This window comes from Calypte anna, chromosome 2 (assembly GCF_003957555.1).
Source record: "Calypte anna isolate BGI_N300 chromosome 2, bCalAnn1_v1.p, whole genome shotgun sequence".
NCBI classification, from domain to species: Eukaryota; Metazoa; Chordata; class Aves; order Apodiformes; family Trochilidae; genus Calypte; species Calypte anna.
The window spans coordinates 56,000,847-56,028,048 of NC_044245.1; the positions used below are offsets into that span (position 1 = coordinate 56,000,847).

Below are 27,202 nucleotides of genomic sequence, written 5' to 3' on the forward strand. Positions count from 1 at the left end.
ACATTTCTGCACAAGCAATAACAAAATGTGATACTTAACAACCTTAGTAACTGCAAGTTATTTTCTGCACAGGATCTTGGAAGACAAGAGCTAACCATAGACTGAAAAATTCAAATGCCTGGGGTACATCAACGTTGATGGAAAGAACTGACACGTCTTCAGCTACAAACAAAGGAAGATAATTTTAGTATGTGGTTCCTAAACTATAATGCTACTACAAGCAAAAGGCAAAAATTTATATGTATGAAGTCTTAGCCACAGCACCCTGTCCAATACCATCTTGAAAGCCTCCAATAATGGGGATTGTAGCATGTCCCTGGGAAGGTTATTCCAATGAATGGTGATTCTTACTACAAAAAAAATCTTATCTCAAGATGAAACCCATCCCAGTGCAACTTGTTCCCCATGCTCCTTGTGGGCAAACCTTGCCCATGAAGAACTAGTCATAAGTAAACTCTCTAAAAGCACAAATTTATAGCTCAATTGGTTTTTACACTAAACTGCAATTCATTAATTCACAGAGACAACCTTTTAAGGCACAGCTCTGCAGATGCTGCTTCCAAAAGGGACACAGGTAAGGCTTCCCAGCCCAGGCTCTCAGACCAGCAGAGCCTCAGAAATTCCTCCTGCAACACAGGCTGGGGAGAGCAGAATGCAGATGCTACAGTGCAAATAAGAAATGAAGCGCTGGCAGACACCTGCCAAGGAGAGCAGTTTCCACCTAATCTACTAGGAAGGAAGGAGGGAAAGGAGGGAAGAGAGAGGGGAAAAAAAATCTTAACATCCCAGATAAGAAATCTAGGCTACAGAACTGCCATCCTGAATTACACCCGAAGTGTTAACTTTTTTATAGGGGGGGAAGTTCAGTACACCTTTTCTTATTTATTTTCTGCTTTACATTTGTACAACATACAGACATATACTGAAAACGCTCACTACAATACTAGAAACCAACCTGTCCTGAAGAGCAACGCATTAGCTCTGAACAAGGACTAAAACACCCACCTCTACATCTGCGGCCTTTGAAGAAGAAACCAAGCATTTCAAGCACCTCTATTTAAAAAGTGAGTAAACATAAACATAAACAAAAATACAAAAAACAAACAAAAAACCCCAACCAAGCCCAGAAAACCCTCAAACACCCACTGGGAAAACTCAGCAGGAACAATCTGTGATTCCCCTTATCCCAGCCGCTCGGGCTCCACCTCTCTTGGGGCTCTCAAAAGGGAGGAGATGGGGGCAGAGGGAGGAGAGGGCTGAGGGAAGGGAGAATAGCACCTCGCGGCCGCCCCTCAACCGCCACCGACAGGTCACGCACTACCCCTCCCCACCGACCCAGCTCCGGCGCGCAGCACGCACGCGCCTCTGAGCGTACGCAACGCCGCCCGCCCGCTAGCAAGGCCCAACCGCCTTCGCACACAGTGAAAGCCGAAGAAGGGGGCGGTCGGAAAAAAAACACAACAGAAAAAACGAAAAAAACCCACCACCCACCCCAAAAACCGCTTCTGTGCGCGTGCGCAGCTCGTCCCCTTATCCCCCCCTCTTCTCCCACCCACGCCCCAGAGAGTCTCTGGGCGGGGCGGGACGGGGCGAGGCTGGGCAGCCGCAGTCAGGGCGGGGGGGTGTAGCCAGGGGGGGAGAAGGCGGCCGGGATGGAGGCGGGGCTGGCGGCCGGGTCAGGAAGGAGGGAGAGAGCGAAGGGGCCGGGGAGGCGGACAGGGGAGCTTGGACAGGCTCTCCAGCCGCTGTTGGCTCCCGGAGGGAGCCGGCCATGGATGCCAATACGCTGGAGCTGGACGCGGTGAAGTTCGCGCAACTGGCAGTGCAGCGGGACCAGAGTGGACGCTACCAGGAAGCCGTCTTCTACTACAAGGTACGGAAGGGGCCGGCCGGCGGTAGCCGATTGCCTCAGAGTGCCGGTGTCCTCTTCCTTATCGCCGCCCTAAAGCCATGGAGCTACCGGGGGATTTGCCCTCCTCCCCTCACCCCTCCAAGGGCCCGGGGAAGGAGGGGGAGGGTGTCTCTGCCGTGCCCCTGCGGCCCGGCCCAGTCTGTCCCGGCCTTGCCGGCGGGGAAAGGTGCGCTGGGTTAACGCTCTCTCCGCCTCTCCGCTCCGCCCTCTGCCCCGGGGTCCGAAGGCTGCCTGCCTCGGGAAGGACGTGGCAGTTCTGGCGGAGAAGAAATCGGAAGGCCGGGTGTGCGCTTCTGAAGTTTATCAGGAGAAGCAGCGTCTTTCAGGACAGGTTGTGAAATGGGTTTTCCTTGTGTCTTATTTATTTAAAGGTGGGAACAAGTACTGTCTCTGTGCTGCTGTTTACTGGTAGTCTTAAGGGTAGCAGTTCAGCTACAGTGTTTGAAAAGCGGGTCTGCCAGGTCTGAAAAGCACTTCTGCCAGCTGCTGGAAACAACCCCTTCAGAGTTTTGGGAAAGCTTCCTCTTAACCTGGCTAAAAACATCTCTGCCCTGATGGTTCTCCAGTTTCATTCCCGGTGTCTCCCTACCCCTGTCAGGCCTGGAAAACCGTTCAGTTTTATCTTGGAGATGTAAGGTGCTGAGCATTTTTGAAAGCTGCAAGTGGGTATTTATTCTTTGAGTTGCAAGTGACTGTTGTATAATCAGTCGTCAAGTAGGTAGAGAAGTAAGTGGTGAAATGCAAGATGCTCTGCAGTACGGTAACCTCAGATCACAAGCTACCTGTGGTGTGTTAGGGTTCTGATTTTATTATTTCAACACAGCTTCAGGTTGCTGTAATCAGGGGTGTGATGATGCTTATTCAGTGTCTTGCTCAATATCTCAGGTATCTTAATCCATTCTCAACCCAGATGAGAGCAGTCTTGAGGAAAAGGACCTGGGGGTGATTTGTTGATGAGAGGCTCACCATGAGGTAGCAGAATTGTCATGGTTGGAAACAACCTCAAGATCACCATGTCCAACCATCAACATACACCTTCCCTCTTCCCATAAAATAAAATATTTATTAATATTTGTATCACTATGTCCAGTGTGCGCTTGCAGCCCAGAAAGCCAACTGTATCCTGGGCTGCATCAAAGAAGCATGGCCAGCAGGTACAGAGAGGTGATCCTCCCCTTCTGCTCTTGTGAGACCAACCCGACCTGGAGTATTGCACTTATCTTTCAGGTCCCCAGCTTAAGAAAGGCATGGACCTTCTTGAGCAGGTCCAGAGGAGAGAGCCACAAAGATAATCAGGGTGCTGGATGAGCTCTCCTATAGGGACAGGCTGAGAGAGTTGGGGTTGTTCAGCCTGATGGAGAGAAGGCTTTGGACAGAGTTTGTAGCAGCCATCTAGTACTTGAATGCACATGCAATAAAGATGGGGATGGACTCCTTATCAGAGTGTGTAATGATAGGATGAAGGATAGCAGTTTTAATTTGGAAGAGGGTAGATTTAGATTAGCTATTAGGAATAAATTCTTTCCTGTGAGGGTGGTGACACACTGGCACAGGTTGCCTAGGGAAGTTAATGATGCCACCTCCCTGGAAGTGTTCAGGGCCAGGTTGAATGGAGCAACCTGATCTAGTAGGTGTCCCTGCCAGTGGCAGGGGGCTTGGAACTACGTGACCTTTAAGGTCCCTTCCAACCCAAACCCTTCTATGATTGTATCCATCGACTTTTTAAGGTCTATTTACTAGATTCTGTGCAACCATTATTCATCTTTACCTGTGAAAGATGTCTCATTTTGTTGAATTTATGTTTTGCAAAATTATGTTAAAACTTCATCTCGTCCTGCCTTTACTACTTAACTGTGAGAAGAGATTTCTATAATTCCACATATTCCATTTTCCTACCTAAGTAATTCTTTTCCATTAACTTGTTGTCAGGAACTCTGTAGTTGGCCTTTTGCTTCATGAGTATTAGGTGTCTTTGAAATGAGAAAAAACCCATAGTTTTATTATCATGTTGAGCTATACATATAGAGTTTAGTAAAGGATGGCAAGAGGAGTATCTGTTTTTTATCTGGTTATTGATGTAAGTATGTGAGCTTAGTGTATATATATCTATGCATTTCAAGGTTACAGTTACCCATAAGAATGCTGATAAGCTCTGCCTGCATGTGTGTGGTCTGATAGTGGTGCACAGCACTACATTATTACACTACATTTCTCAATATATCTGAAAAAATTATCAAATGCTTTTCAGAAGAAAACCATCTTTTTGTTCATATGTTCACTCTTGTATGTATTTGTGCGGTGTATGGAAAAATATTTTTTACTGGCTGTATATAGGTGATGTTCTTTCGAGATGCAGGAGTGCATCCCTGGCAATATTGGTGCATCTCAAAGGAGTGGAATCTAGACAAGGTTTTCTGGTTTGCAAAGCTGGGTCACAGGGCAGAATGATTATGGACATTGCTTTGTATGAGGCAAGGTTTGAATCTGAACTCCTACAGCTAAGACTTCTGGTATTCAGACAGGTGACTTTAATGGTCCAATGTCAGGTAGTGACTTTTAGGTCAGATGAGGTTAGAATACTCAACACCTGTATGTATATATATATACACACACACACACGGTGATTAGGAGAAGTCAGAGCAAACTCAACAGTATTGTTAAAGCAGAATGCTTTATGATATAGCCGAGGTAGGTTTGGCTTTCTGGACTGTCAATGTTAGCTTACACAAGTGTAGTTGCAAAATATTATCTAGTAGTCTATGGGTAGTTTATGCAAATTTACTTTTTTTTTTTTTCAGTAAAACTGATTTTTTTGCAGATAAGCTCTGACCCTGTCACCAACTTTCTTACCAACTACTTTCGGCAGTTCAGAGCCCACTGCTGCCATTACTAAGCATGTAGAACAGTTGGGTGATGAGCTGAGTTCTGCAAGAACTTGACATTAAATATGAAGCATGGGAAATGCTGCTATTTATTACCAATAGACAACAAATGGACCTGGCTGAATGGAGTTCCTATGGCTAGCGTGTGCTGGTCACTTTCTGCTATCATTTAAGTTTGATAGATCCCTAGAGGAGGGCTACATGTGAACCAGCTTAGAGTAGCTTGTTAATGGTGTTACACAGAAATCCCAAACATATTTAGGCACTCGACGACTTCTGTAAAATTCCTGATGACTGTGGCTAAGTTTTACTCTTGGCCAGCAATTAGCAACTGGCAAAATGATGATCAGTAGGTAGCTTAGTGCAACTGGGGCACACTACTCATGCCAAAGAAGAGGTGGTATTGAAGAGATGATAAATACCAGCTGTAAACTGCATGTCCATCTTGTGACTGGAAACAGTTGGCGTGCTGGCTCTGCAGGCAGTTGGGTCAATTGCTTCAGTCCTTTAAAGTCTTAATTTATAAAAGGATGTTTTCAATATGTTTCAATCAGGTAGATCAGTTGTGCTTGAAATCACAGTAGCAACATCCGTTATGTGTTGTTTTTCTAGCACCAGTGTGAAGAGCCGCATTTGTTCTTTGCATCATACGTAGACAACTTATTATTATGATACCACATCTGTTTTTTTCACTCTCTGCTTGTGATGTATCACAGACAAATATATATATCCTTTGAAACTCTCTAGTGTTTGGGGGTTTTTTCCACAAAAAAATAATTGTATGCTAAACCTTAATGGTAGTTAATTGCGGCATATAAATGGAACGGTACTTCTGTTTCGTTTTATGCTGCTGTGTACATTTATTTGTAATAATGTGGTGATAGATGTTGAGGGGGAGCATGTAGTACTTGGTTCTGTGGTGATTGACAGTGAAAATTTATCCTTATTACCAGTACAGGTTGTATCAGGATCAGTTTTAAGCTTGGACAAACTAGGCAGAGGTGTAATGGAGCAAACTGCTAAGCTTGACAAAAGTCATGGCCATGAAGCATGCAAGAGACTCGATCTCAAGCCATGGCTCTGTGCTTGCCCTATGTACAGCAGCTTCTGTGAACACGATTTTTGTGGAGCAGCAGTTATTGTTCTGCTTCCTACATACTCAACCTGCAACGTGACTGCCTTCTCTCTTCTACTGCTTCTGGTAAGATGAGTGCTGCTACAAAAATGTGGGATTTCTTCCATGCCAATAATCAGGACAAAGTAAGGTTTTTATCCTCATTTTTGTTAGTGACAAATTTGCATTCTCCACCCATGTCTTTTTATTACAACCCTGCCAAACTTTGCATGTTTTTCATAAATCTAGTGAATGGATAGACAGCTTATGCCATTGAAGGCGTTTTTTCTTAATAGATTTGTGTAGTATAGAAAAAACCTCAGTGAGGATTATATACTGTGCTTCTGAGCTGGAGACCTAGACTCCTACCTGGAAGTAGACTTATATCACTATCAGGTGTTTTGTGTACATACAAACTATTCAAAAGCAAAGTTTGAGAAGCTAGAAAGCTTTAAATTTGTAGACTTTTCAGATTTAATACATTCATATAATACTACAAGAAAGGACTATATACACTAAAATTCTGTGCACTTGATTTTTAAAAGCCTTTATATTGGTTTGCTTTCATTATTATCTTTCATTATTGCTATTTCATTATTTCATTATTGTTTGCATAAATGCAAATAACTATTCTGTAGCATTATTTTTTCCCTAACCTTAAGTCTGCAGCTTTAAAAATAAAAAGCACATTGTGGCTTGTGAGATTACTTAGTTGATTTCATCACATGCTTGAAAAACTTAACTTATAGTCTTCTAATTCCATGCATTGCTATACAGATAGGTGTAAGACCTGGCTTTATAGAGCCTCAAAAGTTTGTTGTTTTTTTTTTTTTTTTGTGCAGCCCTATAGTTTTGCCCATTTGTGAAAAAATAAACGTTATCTTATTTATAGCTTGTTCTTTCCAGCAGTTTCCCTTCAGCTACTGAATCTCTTTGCAGATGTAGAGGCTTGCTTTCATGCAGCTCATGGCTGCTGTAGGCCCTCTGTTAATGGAAAGTGATTTTCTAGGCATCAACCACTAACTTCGTGTCAAATTCCTCTCTGTAGGAAGCCGCACAAGCCTTGATTTATGCTGGGATGGCAGGGTCGAACTTGGAAAACATTCAAGAAAAAATAAATGAGTACTTGGAGAGAGTTCAAGCTCTCCATTCAGCAGGTAGGTAAGGAGCTTTCTAATTAGATCATTGCTTAAATTAATTGACTGGAAAGCCTTTCAGTGGTGTGAACTATGTATCAATGATGTTTGCTCTGTTCTTCCTTATACTGATTTTCTTGGCCTTTTTGAAGGACCACAATACAGTGAACAGGTCAGTTTTCTCTGACATTTCCTAAGGACTGAGGTGTGGGCATTCATTCCTTTTAAATACTTTTAGAAAATGCATCTGCAGAGCAAGCCTGAGAAAGTAATTAAATATAGTAATAAAAATTGATCAGGAGCAAATCAAAACTCACATCTAAGTCTCAGCTGTATGATGGATTTGAAGCAAGTAGGTTCTGGTATTTATGTATCATTGTTGAAAGAGCAGAAGAGCTCTTTGCTTTCATGAGGGTTTCTTTTTGTTTCCAGTTTCAGTGTTTATGCTTAGAACAAAATCTCAAATTTTGCACACCTGCAATTCTCAGTTAGGACTGTAGAATCACTTGGTTAAAAAGGGACCTTAGGAGGTCTAGAGATCAGTCTCCTGCTTAAAGCACAGTAAATACTGATTTTTGAACCAGATTGCTCAGGTGCAGTCAGGTCCTGGGAATGGCAAAGGACAGAAATGCCCCAGTGCCTCTGGGCCCTTGTTCCAGAGAGCAGTTATCTTTCTAAAGTTTTTTTTCAGTTGTATAATTTTTTTTTAAAGTATGTAGTTATACCTAGTTGGATTCTCCCGCTTTATTTCACTGCCACTGTCTTTCATTCCCTTTCTTTGCATTCCAGTGAAGAGCCTGAGTCCATTTTCTTGATAACCTTGGAGGTACTATCAGGTTATTACTAGGTCTCCCCAAAAGCCATCTCTCCTTCCTGTCTTGACAAGCCCCTTCCCTCAGCTTCTTCTGAAAAGGCCGAGTCCTTCAGCCATCATTGGGGACCTGTTGACACAAGCTGGGGTGCTGTTAGCCTTCAGTGCTGCCAGGGGCCTGCTTGCTTGGGCTCACCCAGGTGTCCTGTAGGACCTCAGGCCCTTCTTTGCACAGCTGTACCCTGCAGAACGTTAGTCTGTTCCCAGATGCAGGGATTTGTCCTGGTTGATTTTCCTGAGGTTCCTATTCACGCATTACTCCAGCTTGTCTGTGTCCCTTCGAAAAGCAACTGTGTTCTTGAGTGAAACAGTTTGGTGGGGTCTGCAGCCTTGGTGAAGGTGTGCTCCATTTTCTCCTTCAGGTTGTTAACAAAGGTATTAAATGAGAAAGATGTCTCAGGAACTTGTACATTACCATAGGTGATGTGTTTTATAGAATCAAGTATCTTTGTCCTTAGTGTAGTGTGAAAGAGGTTTTATTTCCTTTATTTGAGATGTCTGCTTTGAGGCGTGGCCATATGTTCTTATCCTTGCAAAGATGCTTTTAGTGAAGTTTAGAAAAATTTCATTTCCAGCCAAAAAGCAGGTGTTTCTCATCTGGTTAGAACTGCTAGTGTTTCAGGATCATGTTAAGGATGTTTTCACATGTCTGCTGCTGTAGAAAGCTAAATACTCTCTCTTTCATTTAGTTCAGTCACAGAACACGGATCCTCTGAAGTCGAAACAGCAATTGGACTTGGAGCGTGCTCACTTCCTAGTTACACAGGCTTTTGATGAAGATGATAAAGGGAATGCAGAAGAAGCTATAGAGTTGTACACAGAAGCGGTGGAACTCTGTTTGAAAACAGTATGTTAAGCTACAGGTTAACTTGGTGGAATTATGTGATGGTAAGAATTTCTTCCACTTACACAAGTGACTGACCCTTAAAAGGCTGGCTTAAAAAAATGGAGTACCTGTATTTCTAAAAGCCATTTTTTAATCTTTTATTTCCCCCCTTTTTTTTTTTTTTTAAAATGTTTCTTCCAGTCTTTATGCTATGTTGTTATTCAACACTGTAAATGGGACTTGTGAATTACATATTTTTCCTGAAATGGATTATGCTGAAAACTGGAAATACTCTGGAAATTTTTTTCAAGTTATTTTTTGTCCTGGACTGAATGCAACACTAAACCAGAAACTAAAAACAGTTAAAACTGAAGATAACTTGCTAATGTGTCAACTGTGTTACTTTCCAACTATATTAAGGGAAGTAATTTAAGGGAAATTTTTACATTCTGAAGACAGTGGTCTACCGATTCCAAAACTAGTAAAGATACTACTTGATTACTCAGTGCTCAACATTAAAGATGTTACAACTGAATTCAATTCACACTGAAACTGATGGTAAGGATGAATTGGCCTTTATATGAATGACAGAGACTGTAATTACAGGTACTGCTTTTTTCTCGAGTCCATTTGCCTTAGTTACGCATTGCAGGAAGAGCTCACCATCATAATGTAACTCCACCAAGTCTGTTTTTCACTTTTCTTCTGTTTTTATAATCTAAATAAGTATGGGCTGTTTCTAAGGGGAATGTGACTCTTTCTATGTGCTATAGTAAAATCTCCTTTTCTCTGAATCTGTGAACTGTTTTTATGTAGACTAAAAAAACCATGGTGATACAATGTAACCAGATAAAGAATTAGGAGAACTGCTCTAGTTTTTCCACTTGAGCTGTTGAAGCAGAAATCTTAAGACTATTACATAAATTCTACTGCAGCAGCATGCTCTTTATCCTCTGCTGTGTTCCTCTTTCTGTTGTGTCAGTGCATGCCAATATTATATATATATAATTTGGTCTGAAATTCTCACATATTAACAACTGCTGTTTCATTAGGTACAGATACTGCTGAAATTTCTTTTCGTGATGACTAGCATATTATTTTGTTAAGATGGTTGTAGGCATAATTCCTCAGGGTGATCAAAATCCCAGAATGGAAGAAGACTGAAGGAACTCTGCTATCTTGCAGCTTTACTTCTGTCTTTCTCCTCAATATATTGAGATGGAGAGATTTGTTTCTTCCTTATTCTTGAAGTACTGGAAGAGCAGCTGTTCTTCCTTTTTTAGACTTCTAGATGTATCTGCTGGTGTTCCCTTTCCACTGCTTACCTTCATACATCTTTCAAAGTTTTCTCCAGCCAAGAGCTCCAGAGTGTGATTTGTTTGCAAATGAAAATAGATCCTTAAAGAGGATATTTCTAGTTTTGTTTCTCGGGATGAAAGTAGCTTGCCTTTTGTTTCATTAGTTGCCGTAGCTGACCTGATAGAATGTACAAAGTTAGAACCTGGAACGTGCTTGTGGGTGTCACAGGAGAAACAACGCCTTGTGTCTTGCCTCTTTCAGATGGTTTCATCTGCAGTAGCTATGCTTTATCTGTAAGGAAAACAAAAGCATAAACTGGCTTTATGAGTAAACTGTCATAGATGACCTCCCAATTGGGAATAGAACTTAACATTCTTGATAACCTCTTTTGCTGCACTGTCATAGGTTATTTTATGCCTTAAGATGGGCAAGAACAAAATTTTTAACTTGCAAGCAGTCTTGTTTGTACTTTCTGAAAGTACACATTCTGATTTTTTTATTGTATTTTTGTTTCCTAAATTAACATAATTATTTTTTCATTATTTGGGAAAAGTATTGTAGCACATTTTAACTCAGCAGTATACCTAACATTTGTTTTTGTGTTCTTTCTGCCTGTAGTGTTTTAATATGGTTAATTCTTCTGGCAGATACTTTGTATATATACTGTTGACCATGATTAAGGTTTTAAATGTTACTTTTCTTCCATGAACTAGAAGAACAAAATGATACTTGCTTACTTAATATGTTTTTTATGTTGATATAAGGATTAAAAAATATTTGTTCATTTCAAAAGAGAATTGGAAAAAATAGCTAGTTACAGTTTGTGTGAAATTTGACAAACTGAGTCTATAAAGCCTGCATCTTTTATGGTTGTGTAGCTTTTTCTTTTATTTTACACTTAAGGCTACTGAAACTGCAGAAGCAGGCCTCCAGTCAAAACTGAAACAGCTGGCTCGACAAGCACTGGATAGGTGAGTATTGCCAGTGTTAGTAAATGTATCAGCTGTCAGGTCTGAGTGCAGTCTGAGATGGATTCTTCATCCAGTGTCTGCTATGGACTGCTAAGAGTATGGATCCTGTGTAGGCTTAGGTTCTGAAGAGTTCTCCTTGGAGACAGCTGCCAGCTGTGTGAGCAGTGAATATAGTAGCTGTTGTGCCAGTCCTCTGGGAATGTTGGGACATGCAAAATTAGGAGAACACTGAGTTCATTAGTACCACTTAGGCTTCAGAGTTAAAAGTCAGACTTTGACTACAATTTTTGGCTTCTATAAAAATGCAGAATTTAGGCCATCACTAAGTCAGGATGTCAGTGCTCCTGTGTAAGAAAGACAGCTTGGAAACTGAGAAATACTTACCTTGACAGTATCCATATAATTGTATGGGTAGATTTACTGGAGTGAAGTTTATATCTGAAATAAGTTGCATGAGTGTAAGGTCAGTGTCTCTCAAATCAACTGTATGGTGGCAAATTATTGGACTATGTTGGGCTAGGTTTCAGTATAAGGTGATTTTCAGCACTTCTCAGTCTGTGTACAAAAAAACCCAACAACCGATGTTTTGCATATATGTTGCTATCCAGAAGCTTAATCCAACAACAACAAAATATGCCTCCTGAATATAAAATCTTCAAGCAATTGAAGTCCTGGGTTGTGAGAATGTTAGTGTGTTTTTTACTGCTATTGTAGCTGCACTACAACTTCAGGACTTAAGGCGTGAGAGGATGCAAATCAGTTTTCTTTGTTTCATTGGTCTTTTTCTGAGGTTCCAGATAATGAACACTTAGACAGATTCTTCTATTAGCATAATTTAAAGGCAATGAAAATCTAAGAAGTTCTGCCAAAAGAGGGTTATATATGAATTGGAAATACTATATTTTAGTTAACTTTAGAACAGGAAAATAAAAAAGTACTGACATCAGAAATTGATTTTTCTTAGGAAGAGTAGTACTGGTCAATTTGGATGTTTGTTCATTCCATTTAATATATGCAGGAACATAAGCCAAGCAATTAAATAATTGAGAGATTACTGTATTTTTATCATTCTTTTAAACAAAATGCATTTTTAATTACTTTAGAGCAGAGGCACTGAAGGAATCTGTGTCAAAGTCATCTCAGAAGGAGAAGTCAACTGCAGCGAAACCAAATCAGCCAGTGAGAACATTCTTTCCATTGGGACCAGATTTTTCTTTAAACGATAGACCACAGACAATCAGAGCAGTACAGGCTAGTGAATCTCAAGGTCAGAGATACACTGCAGAGGAGATTGAAGTACTCAGGTAAGTTGAAGAGAAGTTTTTCCAAAATATTAATAATTTGTTCTCAGATCCTTTGTGTATCTCACATGGTTGATTGAAATAGCTGAAGCATGAGGTATATACAACAGAGTTGGAAAACCACTTCTTAGAAACCCCATTGCTGGTGTTACCTACACATTAATAAATTGTTGTATTCTCTGTGGTAATGTAATTCATGGCTTTTATTCACAGAGCACACTTTTCTAGTTTGTATTTAGAGAACAATTTCCTGTAGCTGGCCCCCAGGATTATTTTTCATAGCCTCATTTTTTTATATGTTAAACATAACCTACCTGCTGAGCTCATGAAAGATCTGTCTCTGAGAAGCTAAGGTAGAAAGGTGTTGGTTTTTTTTTTTTTGGTAACACTACTTAACTGGAAATTGAGGAAGCATAATATTTTATAGATCTGTGACTTCTGTTACATCCAGTACCTTTTGCTTTGTTTTTTATGATAGCAGGAATAAGCTACAATTAATCCATAAAGCCTGTAAACTAAAACATGAATTTTGAAAGCTATCAAATATATTTTTTTAAAAAAAGAAACAAAAAACCCATGCCTTGTCTGATAGGTGTTTTAACCCTCCTGCTCCCCATGCAATAAAAAGGATTGTGAGAGAGGTGGTGCTCAACATTGTCAAGTATTTGGTCATAAAATACTTAATCTGCTTGTTGGCTTTGGGGTAATTAAATGGACTGAGAATATGGTCACGAAGATAGCAATGTAAATGTGTTGGAAATGTTGCAGAACATTAAGCATTGCCGAAAATAAAACTTCACTTTTTTTTTTTTTTTTTCTTGTGTTGCCTGTGCAGTGAATGTTTCTGGTTTTGTGGATGCTTTGGGTACTTTTTTCACTTTTTGTTGTTGTTTTTTCATTTCTGCAAGAGAACTTCAAGTTTTTTCACATCTTTAATCACAATCTAATTTAAAAATATTTCACATACCCTTTGCAGTTAACTCCTTGTTTGAAACTTAAATTACGTCCACATTTAATAATCATTCTCTTTTTTTTTAGAAAGTGGTCTGTGCACTTTAGTCAAGAATATAGTAATAAACATTTACACTACCGTTTGTTATTTGACAAAAGTTTTTGCCCCAGTTAGATGGAATCTAAGTGTTGCTAGTTGTTAATTGCTGTCAGTTTATCCTAAGACACTCTTTAATGAGAGGCTTTTAGGGAGTTAAGGAATTATGTTTAGATAAACGTATTTGTATGTGGCTTCTAGAACTATAAAGAGGTTTTTGGCTGATAATTGCTTCTCTCCCAGCATAGTGACTTACCTGCAGGTACCTGCTTGCAGAAATAGTAACTGAATCATCAAGTACTGCATGTTTCAAACCCAGATAACTACAGTGGTACTTTCATTTTCAAATAGTTCTCCTGTTTTCAGAAGCCTTGTCTCTTGTTAGTTTTTAAAAACTAATTTTGTTGCTACTTTCTGGAACCTAGTCTTAGAAAGATGATAGGTTTCTAACTGAGTTTTTTTTCTTCTGACTTGCAGGAAGACTTCAAAAATTAATGGTATTGAGTATGTACCTTTCATGAGTGTTGATCTGAGAGAACGTTTTGCCTTCCCTATGCCTTTCTCGTAAGTGTGATTCCATTACTGAACTTCACTTTCATTTTTATTTTCAAAGCTTTCCCATGCTTGGTATTTCTGTGCGTTTTTTTTAAGACTTTAAAATCATTTAAATAGGCTTTTAAGCATAATTCAGGCAGATATTTTAATACTATCACTTCCTTTTTATAGTCTGAAAGCTGTTTAATGTCAGTTGATTCTCTAAAATGTCCTCTGTTAAGGTTTATTCTGAGGAAGAGTGTAGGTTGGACTACTAGACCCTTAATTCATGAGCAGTGTTAAGATTACATAACCATAAGAGACACAGACACCTGGGGCTGGTTGTTTGGGGGTTTGGTTTTTGGTTTTTTTTCGGGTTTCCACTAAAGGATTGTCAGAAAGTATTTTCACAACTAAAGCAGCTTCTAAGTATTAGTTCATCATATTGAAATAAAGCAAGAATTTGAGTTTCTGTTGATGTAGATGGCTTTTGGGAATTTCCCCCCCCTGCTCAGTCCTGTATGAAGGAAACTCTTGGGTTTTATTTCATGTTTTGCTTTTTTCCCCCTAATACTCACAAACTTAGCCATAGTATTATTTGAAATTCTCTTACAGCTCTTTATACAAAGCTATTTAATTGTTCTGTGCATATTTATCATCATCCATCAGACTTGTATATGACTGGAGGTACCATGAAAAGCTTTTCTAAACTGCTATTAATTTAATTCTTTTTTTTTTCTCTTTTAAATCTAGTGATAAATGTGGGAAGTTACCATTATCCCCTAAACAGAAAGCAATGTTTGCCAAGTGGGTGCGACCAGATGACATAACAAATAACCCTACAATGATATACACTGTATCAAGTTTCAGCATAAAGCAGGTAAATTGTTCCTAAAGAGAAATGTGCATTCCTAGCAGTTTATTGCGGTGGATTTAAGGCCTTCTTGTTCAAAAGGGAATCCCCACATGTAAGTGTGCTTTCCTTGGCAGTCATGAGAATAATAAATAATTAAAGTCTCACTTCAGATTCCATGCAAAATAAACAGATGTGTTAACAGTAGAAGTGAAAACCTGAATTAAAATTCCAGATGAAAATCCTGTTTTTCTTAAGTAGCAATAAGGTTTGTATGAAAAAAGGCACTGTACTATGCAGTAAATTGTTCAGTTAATTTACTTCATGGAAAAAATGGGCAAGATTTTTAAAATTTTTATTTGACAAGAAGTAGTGACCCATGAGAATAGTGTAAATGTCTTGTTTAGTGCTGCAGAAGGCCCAAGCTCTTCTGAAATCAGCAATATATTATACCATTGCATATGGTTTGTATTACACAGCATTTTTGGGGGAGTAGGAAATAAGCTAGAGTGAATGATGAGGTATCTGCACTTACCTCTGATTGTCATTAAAATGATTAAAGTGTCATTAAATGATTAAAATGATTGTCATTAAAACATTGGTTTGCTCCATAGTGGCATCATGGTTGAACAAGCATGTTTCTTGCCTTTTTACTAGTAACTTTATTTTTCTTGGTTCAGATCCTTTCCACTTTGAAGGAAATTGCTATCAGATGATTTCTCTTCCATCCACACACCCTGTTTGTCTTTCATTATCTAAGTTAGTGGTAAATATCCTCACTTTTTTCTTGTCTTTACAGACAATAGTGTCAGATTGTTCTTTTGTGGCATCACTAGCTATCAGTGCAGCGTATGAAAGAAGATATAACAAAAAATTAATCACCAGGTAAGCAGGTGTTGCTTTCTGAGATCTTTTTGCACTTAATAGTATTAACATCTTGCAATATGTTCTATCACAGTTGGACACAATAAAAACTAGCAATTGTTTCACCTTCATCTCTCTCTGGGAGTTGTGTAGCTTTAGCACTTCTGAGGGGAATGTCACCTTTATGTAGATGCTTATACAGACACTGGGTTCTTTAGATGTGCAGTAGTTTTGTTTGGCTTTTAGAAGAAATTTTACTTAAAATGCTTTATAGGTTTATTTTCATGCTTTGCTATGCCAGCTGCTGTATAACGTTTTTTGTTTTTTACATCTCATTGTAAAATCATTGCAAACAGCACTGTCTCAGTTCTACTTCACTGGCATCCTGTGATAAATTTGGTGTGGGTTTGTTAGATTCTGCTAGAAACTCATTGCCAGACCAGTGTGTGAACTTTGTCCCTGCATTTTTTTTGTTGTTTTTGTTTTAACCTAAAATTGTTAGAACTGAACATTTAATCTGTTCAAGAGCAGTGAGTTCTGTACTGTCTTCTCTTTCCTCAAATGTATGACTTGTCATTCAGGCAAATATGGTGTTTATACTACAGATATGTACATACAGCTTATTTAGCAGTAAGGTAAATTTGTTTGCCTTGCTTCTGTTGGAGAAATAGTTAGGTTCCTTATGTTCTTTTTGTTAATATATTGAGAGAACTGCAGAAGAGCCGTGCCTGGAAAACAATGCCTATTTAAACATTATTGCCATTTTTACTACATTTGAGTTGCATTTTCATTGAAAGTACCATATTTGTGTTCAGTGTATATTCCAGAACCAGACTATGTTAACCCCACTTTATTGTTATCAATGTATGCACAACCAAGTAATTTACATTGCAGTTTCTTCCTCTTTTTATTTTTAACAGTATAATTTACCCCCAAAATAAGAAGGGAGAACCAGAATATAATCCATGTGGCAAATACATGGTGAAGCTTCATATCAATGGTGTACCCAGAAAGGTATGATTCTGGGGAGACTTCGTACTGTAGTTGTTTGTCAGAAATTTTAAAGACTTAGTCTGCCTCACACTGAAGCTATGCTTGCATAGCAAAAACTTCAGTTGGGTTTTGTTGGAAAGTGGATTTTAATTGCTATATCTTCTGAGGTACGTTTTGGTTGTTGAGTATGTAACAGTGTAGGTATTTCTTCTGCATGCATTCATGAAAATAGCCTTACTCACATCAAATTAAATTTTAAAATCTTTTTATTGTTTAAGTGAATTATGAAAACCATACCGAAACAAACTTATACATGATATATTTGTGAGTAAGGTGTGCAAGTAATCAAAATTTCTACTCCATCTTAGAAAGGAAGTTAAAGAATGAAAAAGTACAGTCTGACATCCAGGAAGAACAGACATTGTATGACGCAAATCACAACAGAATTTTAGTAAGGAGAGGAGATGCCTGAAGTTAGGACTTAAGGTTTACAAAGAACTTTGTAAACTGACAAACAACTTTCTTTTTGGTGAACTAAATAGGGGCATAAAATAAAAGTACTTCATATAATACTTAGCTGTAGCACTGATGATTGCAGATCATCATAGTGAGTGATGAAGGAGTTCAAAAGTTGCACAGTCATATTCACGGGATGGGAAAGTAAGGGTAAAGTTCTCAAAGGGTACCAGTTTCTAAGGTATAGCCTCTGGGTCAGGATCCTTGAGCTGCAAAATTCCAGAATATGAATGAGGGTTTCAGGGAAGTATCATTTATGTACTGCACCTTGCTCTTAATATTCAAAATACCTCTTAATGGCTTCCTTTTGTTAGGCTGAATGACCAGTTGCTCTTCTGTGAAAAGGGTTATTCATTCTGGGACAGACAGGATTTGACCAGAAAATGTGCTATGTTGTTAACAGAGTAATGTTGATGTGAAACTGAAATGTCTGTTCTGGGAAACTGTTACAGACCACTTCAAATGTTGTAGTAGTAATCTGTAATAATGCTCAATATATTCTACTTAATTTAAAGAAAAAATGTTGACAGTTTCACAACAGCTACCTTGGTTTGTTTTTTTTTTTCCTTTCCAAAGAGAAGAAATGTAACTCTGAAGTAGAGACTAGGAAAGTGATATGACACTGTTCATTTTCTTTTAGATAAATAACTTTATTTTTCTGATGGCTACCAAGCACAGTCCATGCTGCTTCCTAATTAGGTGAGGGCTATTTTTAGGCTTTTCTCTCTTTTTCTAATGCTGGTAATTACACTGAACTTTTTTGTGGATACCTTTTTCAATAGACAGTAGACGCTTTACAAGATCATACTACCGTCATCCTCATTTTACACAGGGGAATGCCAGATAGGTTACCACAGGTCACCCAGTGGACCAATGCGAGGAAGAGCTGGCAGTAGAGTTTCTTGTTCACTTGGATAAACCACTGGAGGTGTCCACACCTGTGAGCAATGGGCAGATCTAGCTGTGTGTTAATGAGAGTTTGGTTTTAGTTTTTAAATGCTTCCAACATATTTTGTTAGCTTTATGATGATTTTTCATTTGTTTATTTCACACAGGTAATCATAGATGACCAATTACCTGTTGATCACAGTGGAGAACTTCTCTGTTCTTATTCTAACAATAAGAATGAATTATGGGTATCTCTAATAGAAAAAGCTTACATGAAGGTCATGGGAGGATATGATTTTCCTGGATCAAATTCTGTAAGTACTAGATTATTTCTAAGAGGCAAAAATTTCACTTAGATAATCTTGGGTCAAATAATTTCCTTCTAGTGAAATAAATTGCTTAGGGAGACAAGTATTTGGTCTAGCATTTTCTTAAACTTTGTTTCTCTATTTCTTTCTTTCACAAATGTGCTTAGTTGTACTTGATGAGATTCAGTCCATCAAAATAGAAAGAGCAAGACATCTTGATGGGCTGAGTTAATCTTAGTTCTCTGACTGCAGGATCGGCATGTATGGTTGGGTAGTTTGTGTTTTATATAGAGTCTAGATAAGTGTTGGGTGAAGTCCTGAATTTTTTCCCCATACTACTTTCTAACTGTGGTTCAATAAGTAGGACAGTTCTCTCTTGTTACTCAGGGGAGTAAGCTAGAAAAGGAGCAGGCTAGTTATTTAGTTCATCTCTACAGAGGGAGCAAGTACTTTGATCTGTCAAAGTTTGTTTATCAGATTGTTCCACTCATTTACATAAATATGCAATTGGTTCCTATAATGGGGTTATGAGAGAAAGTCATCATATTTCAGCTAGGCTGACTACAAATTATTCTTTTAAAGAGAGCCTGGTTACTGAAATGAGTAAGCCCACATAATCTTCATTCTGATTCTAATTTAAAAGTCTCTAAAATTTTAACAGTATGTTTTTGATTCCATGGTGCTGTTCACATTCAAGTTGGTGTCTTGCTCATTATGTTCTTGGATGGTGTGCCAGTTAGTCATCACCTTTTGGAAAATTATTATGGAGACAAATGTGGCTATGTATAAGGGGTAAATGTGGCATATGTCTTTATGTACATTTATGTTAGTGTCGATTGTTTTGGTTTGGGGCACAGAAGCTGGTGAGAGCAGCTGTGTCTTATTTCCATTGTCATCCTCTAACTTGCCATCTGGAAAAAACATCCTGTCTTATGACATTAAATCTCCACTTTTCCTGCCCCTCTTTGCTTTTGACTTTATTATTGCTTCCTTCTATAATCAGGGTTACTGTGCTGTCCTTGTGATTCCCCAAGTTCCCACTCACCAGTGCTGATTATTGACACTTCAAGCATTTATAGTCTCTGCTTTTCTCTGAGGAGTACAAAGCAAAAGAAAAGGGAGTAAGCAATATTTCAGGGAGATGGATGAAGTGGGGAGATTAAAGCATCTTTTTATAGAAATAACGTCAGTGTCAGCTTAACCAAAAAGAATAAACAACCCAAACTCTGGGCCTTAGAAGTAGAAATTAAAATGCATATATAATATCAGGTTTCCAAACAGTGTTTCTGAGACTGTGCTTTAAAGGCCTGTGAGTCAACGAAATAAATAGAACGCATCATAGAACTCAGCACAATTGATCATTTGCTTATGCTTTCATTGCTCTGAAATTCCAGTTTGTTTCATTAATTCACATCCTATCTGTTTTTGTTTAGGAGTTTGTTTTTTTTAAATGTCCTAAACTGATTTGATTAGGTTTTCTTGGTTTTGTTTGTTTTTTGAATGTAGTCTCTAGCCTTTTGTATGTAGAGCTATGTTGTAACTTGTGCACATTTGATTTCTTTCAAGGTGCTTTTATAATTTGTGTACAGACATATGCTTATAGATGGATTATCTATTCTGATACCTTTTTAATGTTTGCATTTCAGAATATTGATCTCCATGCATTGACTGGTTGGATACCTGAAAGAATTGCTATGCACTCTGACAATCAAGCTTTCAATAAAGATAGTACTTTCAGAATGCTTTATCAGAGGTAGAGTTTGTTCTTTCCTGAGAAATTAAAGTGTTTGCTGTGTAGAAGCTGTATTAGCACTGTAAAAGCAGTAAGGTCACCACAGATCCTTCAATTGTATTTTGGTGCTACTACAAGTCATTGCTTGTGCATTTTAGTGCAGTAGAAGGTGGGGGCATTCTGTTGACTGAAACATCTGCATTCATGATAAAAAAAAGTGTAACTCTTCCTGGAGTGCTTTTACAGTAGGTCAGGAGCTCTCAATTGGTTGTCAAAAACTTTTCATATATTCCAGCATTGCTGTTTTTGCTGTGACTGAAATTAAGATGAGATCTAGCCATTACAGCATCATTATTATTTACCTGTTGCGAGACTGAAAATGTATGGATCCATAGTCCAGTGAATCTGTAAACTGTCTAGGGATGCTGAGTATGTACTTAGATTTTATTATGGGCTGGGAAACATGCTGGTATGTCTTCACAATTGTTGCAAAATTAACTGCTGCATTTCAGAACAATTGCAGAACTTTATTGCAGAGTTGACAATTCCAGACCCTTTGAAGCCTATGCTGGGGGACACAAAAGTTTATTGTAAACACCTATCAAAGTATAGAAGCATGAACTTCCCACTCTTCATGTTTTGGGAGGCTCTTCAGGATCCTGGAGGTGTGACAGATTTGTTAGTTTGCTCTGTGCAATGATAGAGTTCTGATGAAACTCCAAGTATAAGCAACACAGATGGAGCTTCAGGTTGATAAGTGCTGATTTTTATGTTGTAAAGAAAATAATTTTTCTCTTTAAGGCTATTCTTAAATACTAAAAGAAAGCAATTCTACTTTCTCAAGCTTTTTCAGGAGTGATTTCTGCTTATAAAAAAATTTTCCGTGCTCCAGTTTTTCTAAAGCAGGGTCACACTAATGGACAGAGTAAAAACATACTATTACAGTGTCAGACAAGTATTAGTTTGCAGCTTGCAAAATTTCAATTAATCTATTTTTCACCTCTTTTTGAACAGATTTCACAAGGGAGATGTCCTTGTCACAACAGCAACAGGGGTGATGTCTGAAGAGGAAGGTGAAAAGTGGGGTTTAGTTCCAACCCATGCATACGCAGTCTTGGATATAAGAGAATATAAGGTATCAAGTAAAACTGAAGATGTTTTCAGATGATTGTTTGAAACCTGTCTGTGATAGGTAGCTACTGATTTTTTTCTCTAATAGTTAATATAGTTTATTTTGTCTTGATCTCCATTGGGAAATTCCAGAAAGCTTGATGCTTTGTTTTCTTGAGCTATTAGTCCATATTCTATGTTGATATAAAAAATCGGCTTGACAAAAATTAGCTTGAATCTACCAATTTTCTGTTGTATTTCTTTAGGGACTTCGATTTCTTCAGTTGAAAAATCCATGGAGTCACTTGCGTTGGAAGGGGCGGTACAGTGAAAATGACACAAGAAATTGGACCCCAGATTTACAAAAATACTTGAATTTTGATCCCAGAACAGCCCAAAAAATAGACAATGGTAATAAAGTTTTACAAGTCACTGTCTTATCAGATAATGTAGATATTTGTGGTGTATCTTTGCAGGAATGCTTAAGCAAGCACAAGAAGAACGGGAGTAAAACTAATGCTAGAAAATAAGTAGCCCAATGTTTAGGACATATTTGGATATTTAAAACGTGTTTCAGGTTTGTCTGGGATTTAAGTAATCTGGACTATTTAAATTGTCTCGAGTTTATTGATAGGAAGTTCTCTCATTGCTTAAGTGTTGCTGTCTCAGTATCTGGGCCTGGGGGAGTCGATACAAAGATAACATTCTGACAATAAGCTGTGTAATGTTGCTTTTTAATATGTGAAGAGGTTGTTTTGTTTTGGTTTTTTTGGGGTTTTTTTGAGCATTTGAAAATGTGTATCAACATGCTTACTGTAATCAGTATTTACATTTTTATTGCCTGTACTCAAGGTTGTGGCTTTTTTGCATTACATTAATATACAATCTATAAACAAATCTTTACATACATTCTATTTCCATCTTAAAAGTAAATTGACATCTGTCTTTGAGACAGTGGCACTGTCCTGAGAAGCCACTTAGAATGATAGTCAGTGTTGTCCTGTTCCATCTTCCCCAGTGAGCAGCAGAGGGTAGAGTTTAGGAAGTCATTAAGGGCAGGGTGCTGACAGTTTAGAAATTCTGTAGAAGCTTCATTTTCCATACAGAAAGAGATGTCTGGTCTTTTTATAGTGTCCTAGTTGCTGTTTGTTATCTCTGTGAGGGATCCCTTTTGTTCAGTGCCACTTTATTTTGAAAACAGTATGGATCCAAACCCATTAAATTACAGCATTTACTTACGATCCTCTTGCCAATGTGTAAGAAAAGCTTTTGATAATTCAATGTAAGAATAGCAGCCCTGGCTTTGTCACAATTTTAAGAGATGAGTTTATTATTTGCTTACTGATTCATTCAGTTAGGAATTTGTGACCATAACATCTAGTGGTTAAAATTTATATAAAAGTACAGTAAAGGTTTTATAGGATTTGTTTCTTCTGGTTGGATTTACATTCTGGTCTTGTTGTCTAAACTTGTAGGTATTGTGACTGCCTTTTTTTTAGTACTGCAAGATGTGCAACTGGCTGTGTCAGAGACTTGAATTATAAGGCTGTTACCTTTTTAAGAGTTTGTTTCATTAGGAATCTATCAGCTTGCAGGCATTCTTGGCTGTTGTGGCAACTGAGGAAGCTATGGGGAATTAGAATAAATGTGTAAATTTTGTAAAGATGAATCAGATTCAGGGTGCTAAAGCAAATCATGTAGATGTTGCATGAAGTGCCTTAGAAATTCATGAAAACATACGCATTGACTGAATACTTGATTGTGCTGGCTGACTACTGAAGTAGATTGTTGAACTGGGGGAACCTGTTTGATTATATAAAATTTTTTTCAGAAGCTTAGGAAAGAGGAAGGCAGCTCAGAATCACCCGAAGACGTCTCTTTCAGTACAAAGATCCTCTGATACTTTCTGCTTAGTGTTTGGGAATGGAAAGTGTTCTGACAGCTTCAGAAACTCCCTGATGATAAGCAGAGTCTAATTTGGTTTTCTTGGTTTAACTTTGTTTTGAGGGGGTTGAGTTTCACTTTACAAATTTGGGCAATGCAGATGTTACTGACAAATCTTATAGATATGTTGGTTTCTTTAAGTTATACAATTTGCCTGGAAGGAGACTTTTGAAAAACGGGTAGAATAAGTAAAATTAAGTTATCTGGTAAGGAAACAATAACAGCATTTCCTTTCTAGGCATTTTCTGGATTTCCTGGGAGGACCTGTGCCAGTACTATGATGTCATTTATTTGAGTTGGAACCCAAGTCTTTTTAAAGAATCTACATGTATTCACAGGTCAGTCCAAGAGATAAATGTTGGTATCAGTATCTCTAAAAAAATGTTCTGGGGTGATGTTCCCTTCTTTGCTTCTGTTCTTCCAAGTTACAGCTGAGGAGGTTGAACTCCAAACATGCTCTCTTGATTTTTGACTGCTTCTGTAACATTGTTGGTACTCCAGTGACCTTTGTGATGTTGCTGTGGATCTAAGTTTGTGTAAGCAGATTCTGACCTCAGTGCCACATCTCTGTCAGAATAGAAATCAGATTTTTGTGCAGTCCATCTTTAAGGATTGACCAGACTGTCCTTGAGTAACCTGATTTAGAATTAATTTTCCTTGCCAGGTACAAGTTATCTGTGCAGTGCATGTTGTCTTTACAGGGTCTATTTAATTGTTGTCAGAGTAGATTAACTAATTTTGGTTTTCATCAGTTGCAGTTATCATAAGTAAATTCCGTTGCCTGCTGATTTTTTTCTGAACATGATACCTGTCTCCTACCTAGTATCCATCATGTTCAGTCTTTTTGTCACCCAGTTTCAGGATAACTGGATTTTCTCTTTTTTCCCCCCCACTGCACTTTGACACTAATTCCATACTGTTTCTGTATATGTTAGATCAAACAAAGCTGTTTCATCTGTAGTGTAGCTGCTGAGCTTATCTGTAAAAGCTTCCAATCTCTGTGTTCAAATTCATTTGCAAGTGCACTGTAGTGATGTAGCAAGAGGAGCATGATGTATATGCCAATTTCAGAGCTCATTTAGTCTGTCTTTCCTTCTATAATAAGCAATAATCATACCTCTGTGGAGGGAAATGCCTGGCACAGTGGCAGTTGCCATCAGAAGTGGAGTAATTATGGTGCTAATTTGAAGTTTAGTTGGTAATGCCACCTTCCACACTTGCTGTTCAATTTTAAAAGTGTGGGAGGGTCAATGGGACATAGAAGAAACTTATCCACTTCTGTCCCCAGCATGCCACACTTCGCATTTGGTAATCAGCACTCCTAGTTCACACTGTGTTCCTTGTCCAGACAATCCATGAGGCAGAAGGCAGGTTTTGCAATAGGTTACTTTTAACACTTCATGCAGGTATCCTTTCAAATGTGAAGCAGACATTTTAAAATAAAAATTACTTCAGTAAAAAAGTGGAGGGAAAATAATCAGCAAGGTTTGAAGCTAACCATAGCTTTTATACGGATATATTACAAAATATATATACAAAATATAGTTACAAAAGCGTAGATCTTTTCCCCTTAACATTGGTGTACCTAATCATGACTGTAACTGGGCAGCCTGGGGTCCTTGAATCGTTCAGCTTTTTCTGTGGCTGCAGTCATCATACCAAACCATTTTTTATTATCACACTTGTATTGTAGTGGAGTAATTTATAAAATGTAAGATAATGCTTCTGATGTGGTTGTATTATCTGACCACTGTCATAGTAGAAACTCAACCTTCAGGAACTTTATTACTGATGACAGCTAGCTCTGTATATATGTAGGATGTGGAGTTAGGTTTCAAGGCATGAATTAGTATCTTTCTCACCTAATAACGACTCTGTTACTTTCAGTACTTGGGATGCAAAGCAGGGGCCAGTGAAGGATGCCTACAGCCTGGCTAATAATCCTCAGTACAAGCTGGAGGTCCAGTGCCCACAAGGTGGTGCTGCTGTCTGGGTTCTTCTCAGCAGGCACATCACAGATAAGGTGCCACCGGCTTCTTTTTTTGTTACATTTTGTGCCTTACGAGTTCTGTAGTATCTTCTGTAAATCTTTTTGCATAGCTTTGTGTTACTAGTATACTATGCTTATACTTTAATGTTCAAGTATGTACAGCTGTGTATACATACAGATTTTAAATTCAGCAGGTACACATAATTGTATGCAAGATTGTTGAAATAGACTGAGAGTGAAAATTTGAGTGAAGTGATTGATTACCTCCACCACAGAGGTAATGAAATAACTCTGAACTGTTATAACTGAAATAAACGATTGTTTATTCATTTCAGGTGTTTGTGTTTTTTTAAGAAATGAATTGGTTGTCTTAGTAAATACAAATATCAGTGATCAAAGGGAATGACAGAATATGTACTTGATTCTGCTTAAGCATTAGTTACATTACACTCAACTGTGTACAATTCTGCTTGATCTGTGTTTTTTACAGGATGACTTTGCACACAATCGGGAATTCATTACAATGGTTGTATACAAGACTGATGGTAAAAAAGTTTACTATCCAGGTTAGTGTACCTTAATTGTCAAGATGATGTTAAAAATAAATGAGGAAGACTTGCAAAAGATTTTTGTGGATAGGAAAGGCACTTTTTGCTTTAGAACTAGATATCTGACTCTCATGAGATCAGTCTTCTGAAATAGTTGTTTAGCCCCGTCTGATCACCTTCAGCAGTCTACACTGACAGAATAAACCAAGGTCCATGTGTTGAATGTATGCTAAGAGGTCTACATAGTCCTGCTGATACTCATTTTGGCTCAGCATTTTCTTGATTGTTCTGTTGATTTTGCAGTGTCAGGAACAGGTGTTACGCTTCTGTGTATCTGATAGCATAATTGTTTCCCAGATATATGAAATTATTTAAAGGTTTATACCTTCCACTAAATGAAAGTAATCAAGGTTAGTTGTTCTATGGACTTGGCTTACCAGAGTAGCTAAGCAAGCTCCTGAGATACAATCTAATACTTTAACATATTATGAAGTGTTACATAAAGACTCGTATATTCATATATGTTCATATATTTAGATGTTCAAATTTTATCGATGTATTACTTTTGGTCACTATAGGTCAGATTCTACTTACGTTGAGTAGGGGCTTGGCTTTTGGAGCTTTTCTGTAGCTGCAAAAAAGCCATGTATTTTTATTTCAAGACAGCAGATCTGAACACAGGCTGAGACATGGAAAGTAAAGGTAATGTCTAGATTGAGTGGCTAGGGTAGCCTGCAACTTTAAGGTAGAGGTAATGATACTATATTTATTCTTCACATGAAGTTAGAGATCTTTAAAAATATTCCTTGGTATAATTTAGTGAAGGTGCATCCTAATGCAGGTAGGATTTGGCCTAGATCTTTTTCAAATAGGGATACTCTTTAGAAATAGGGTTGCATGCTGGTAGCTGCTCATGCAACTGGTTTTTTATGCAACAGTTAACTGGAGAGTAGCTTTTAAAGGTTCTCTTTTTTTACTCTGAAGAGTGGAATTTGTGGGTTTTTTCCTATTGGAATGGCTGGTAAGGGTTGCACTGTTCATCTCTGGTCTTGTTTAGTGAACTCCATGACTCATTCTTTTAGAAACCGAGCTGTCTGTCTGCAGAAAGCATCTGTTGAGACCTGATCAAATCAATCATCTGTTTTCAAGATCTGATCTTGTTAAAACATCTGCTTGAAGGAGACAGTCTTCCAGCATGACCACTAGCAAGAACTGGACGATTCATGTTTTGTCTCATTATATAAATTCTTTTACAAAATTCTAATCTCACAAAGCTCAAACTCCTTAATGTCCTTTCTGTAGAAATAGATTGGTCAAACTGCAGTGTTATTTTTACCATCTGTTAAAGTGAGATCAGAACAAAGCAAGTTAATCCTTTGGCAGTGAGGCTGAGATTTCCTATTATTAAGCTTCTCATTGTCTACATTAATCCTTTCCCATCTTCTGTGTTGCTTTGTGGAAGAAATAGAAAGGGCCTGATCCTGGGCCTATTGAAGTAATTGGCTAGGCTTTCTCCTGCTTCACTGATATAAAAGAAGTCTGGAAAGAATCACCTAGAAGCC

At 38.2% G+C, this 27,202-nt stretch overlaps 1 protein-coding gene across 5 annotated transcripts in view; it reads left to right on the plus strand.

The window, feature by feature from the left end:
- Window positions 1–1,646: 1,646 nt before the first annotated feature.
- Window positions 1,647–27,202, plus strand: part of CAPN7 (calpain 7) — a 34,657-nt gene continuing 9,101 nt past the window's right edge. The window contains exons 1-16 of one of the 5 annotated variants that reach the window (XM_030444548.1): window positions 1,647–1,873; window positions 6,957–7,065; window positions 8,605–8,762; window positions 10,944–11,011; window positions 12,115–12,315; window positions 13,838–13,924; window positions 14,648–14,774; window positions 15,547–15,632; window positions 16,532–16,625; window positions 18,176–18,322; window positions 19,963–20,069; window positions 21,063–21,183; window positions 21,425–21,569; window positions 23,341–23,440; window positions 24,990–25,125; window positions 25,583–25,658. In XM_030444548.1, the coding sequence (XP_030300408.1) occupies window positions 1,772–1,873; window positions 6,957–7,065; window positions 8,605–8,762; window positions 10,944–11,011; window positions 12,115–12,315; window positions 13,838–13,924; window positions 14,648–14,774; window positions 15,547–15,632; window positions 16,532–16,625; window positions 18,176–18,322; window positions 19,963–20,069; window positions 21,063–21,183; window positions 21,425–21,569; window positions 23,341–23,440; window positions 24,990–25,125; window positions 25,583–25,658 (1,864 nt within the window). In that variant the 5' untranslated portion in view covers window positions 1,647–1,771. Of the gene's footprint in view, window positions 1,874–6,956; window positions 7,066–8,604; window positions 8,804–10,943; window positions 11,012–12,114; window positions 12,316–13,837; window positions 13,925–14,647; window positions 14,775–15,546; window positions 15,633–16,531; window positions 16,626–18,175; window positions 18,323–19,962; window positions 20,070–21,062; window positions 21,184–21,424; window positions 21,570–23,340; window positions 23,441–24,989; window positions 25,126–25,582; window positions 25,659–27,202 lie in introns of all 5 variants that reach the window. The other 4 variants (XM_030444552.1, XM_030444551.1, XM_030444549.1 and 1 more) reach the window with 4 other exon arrangements.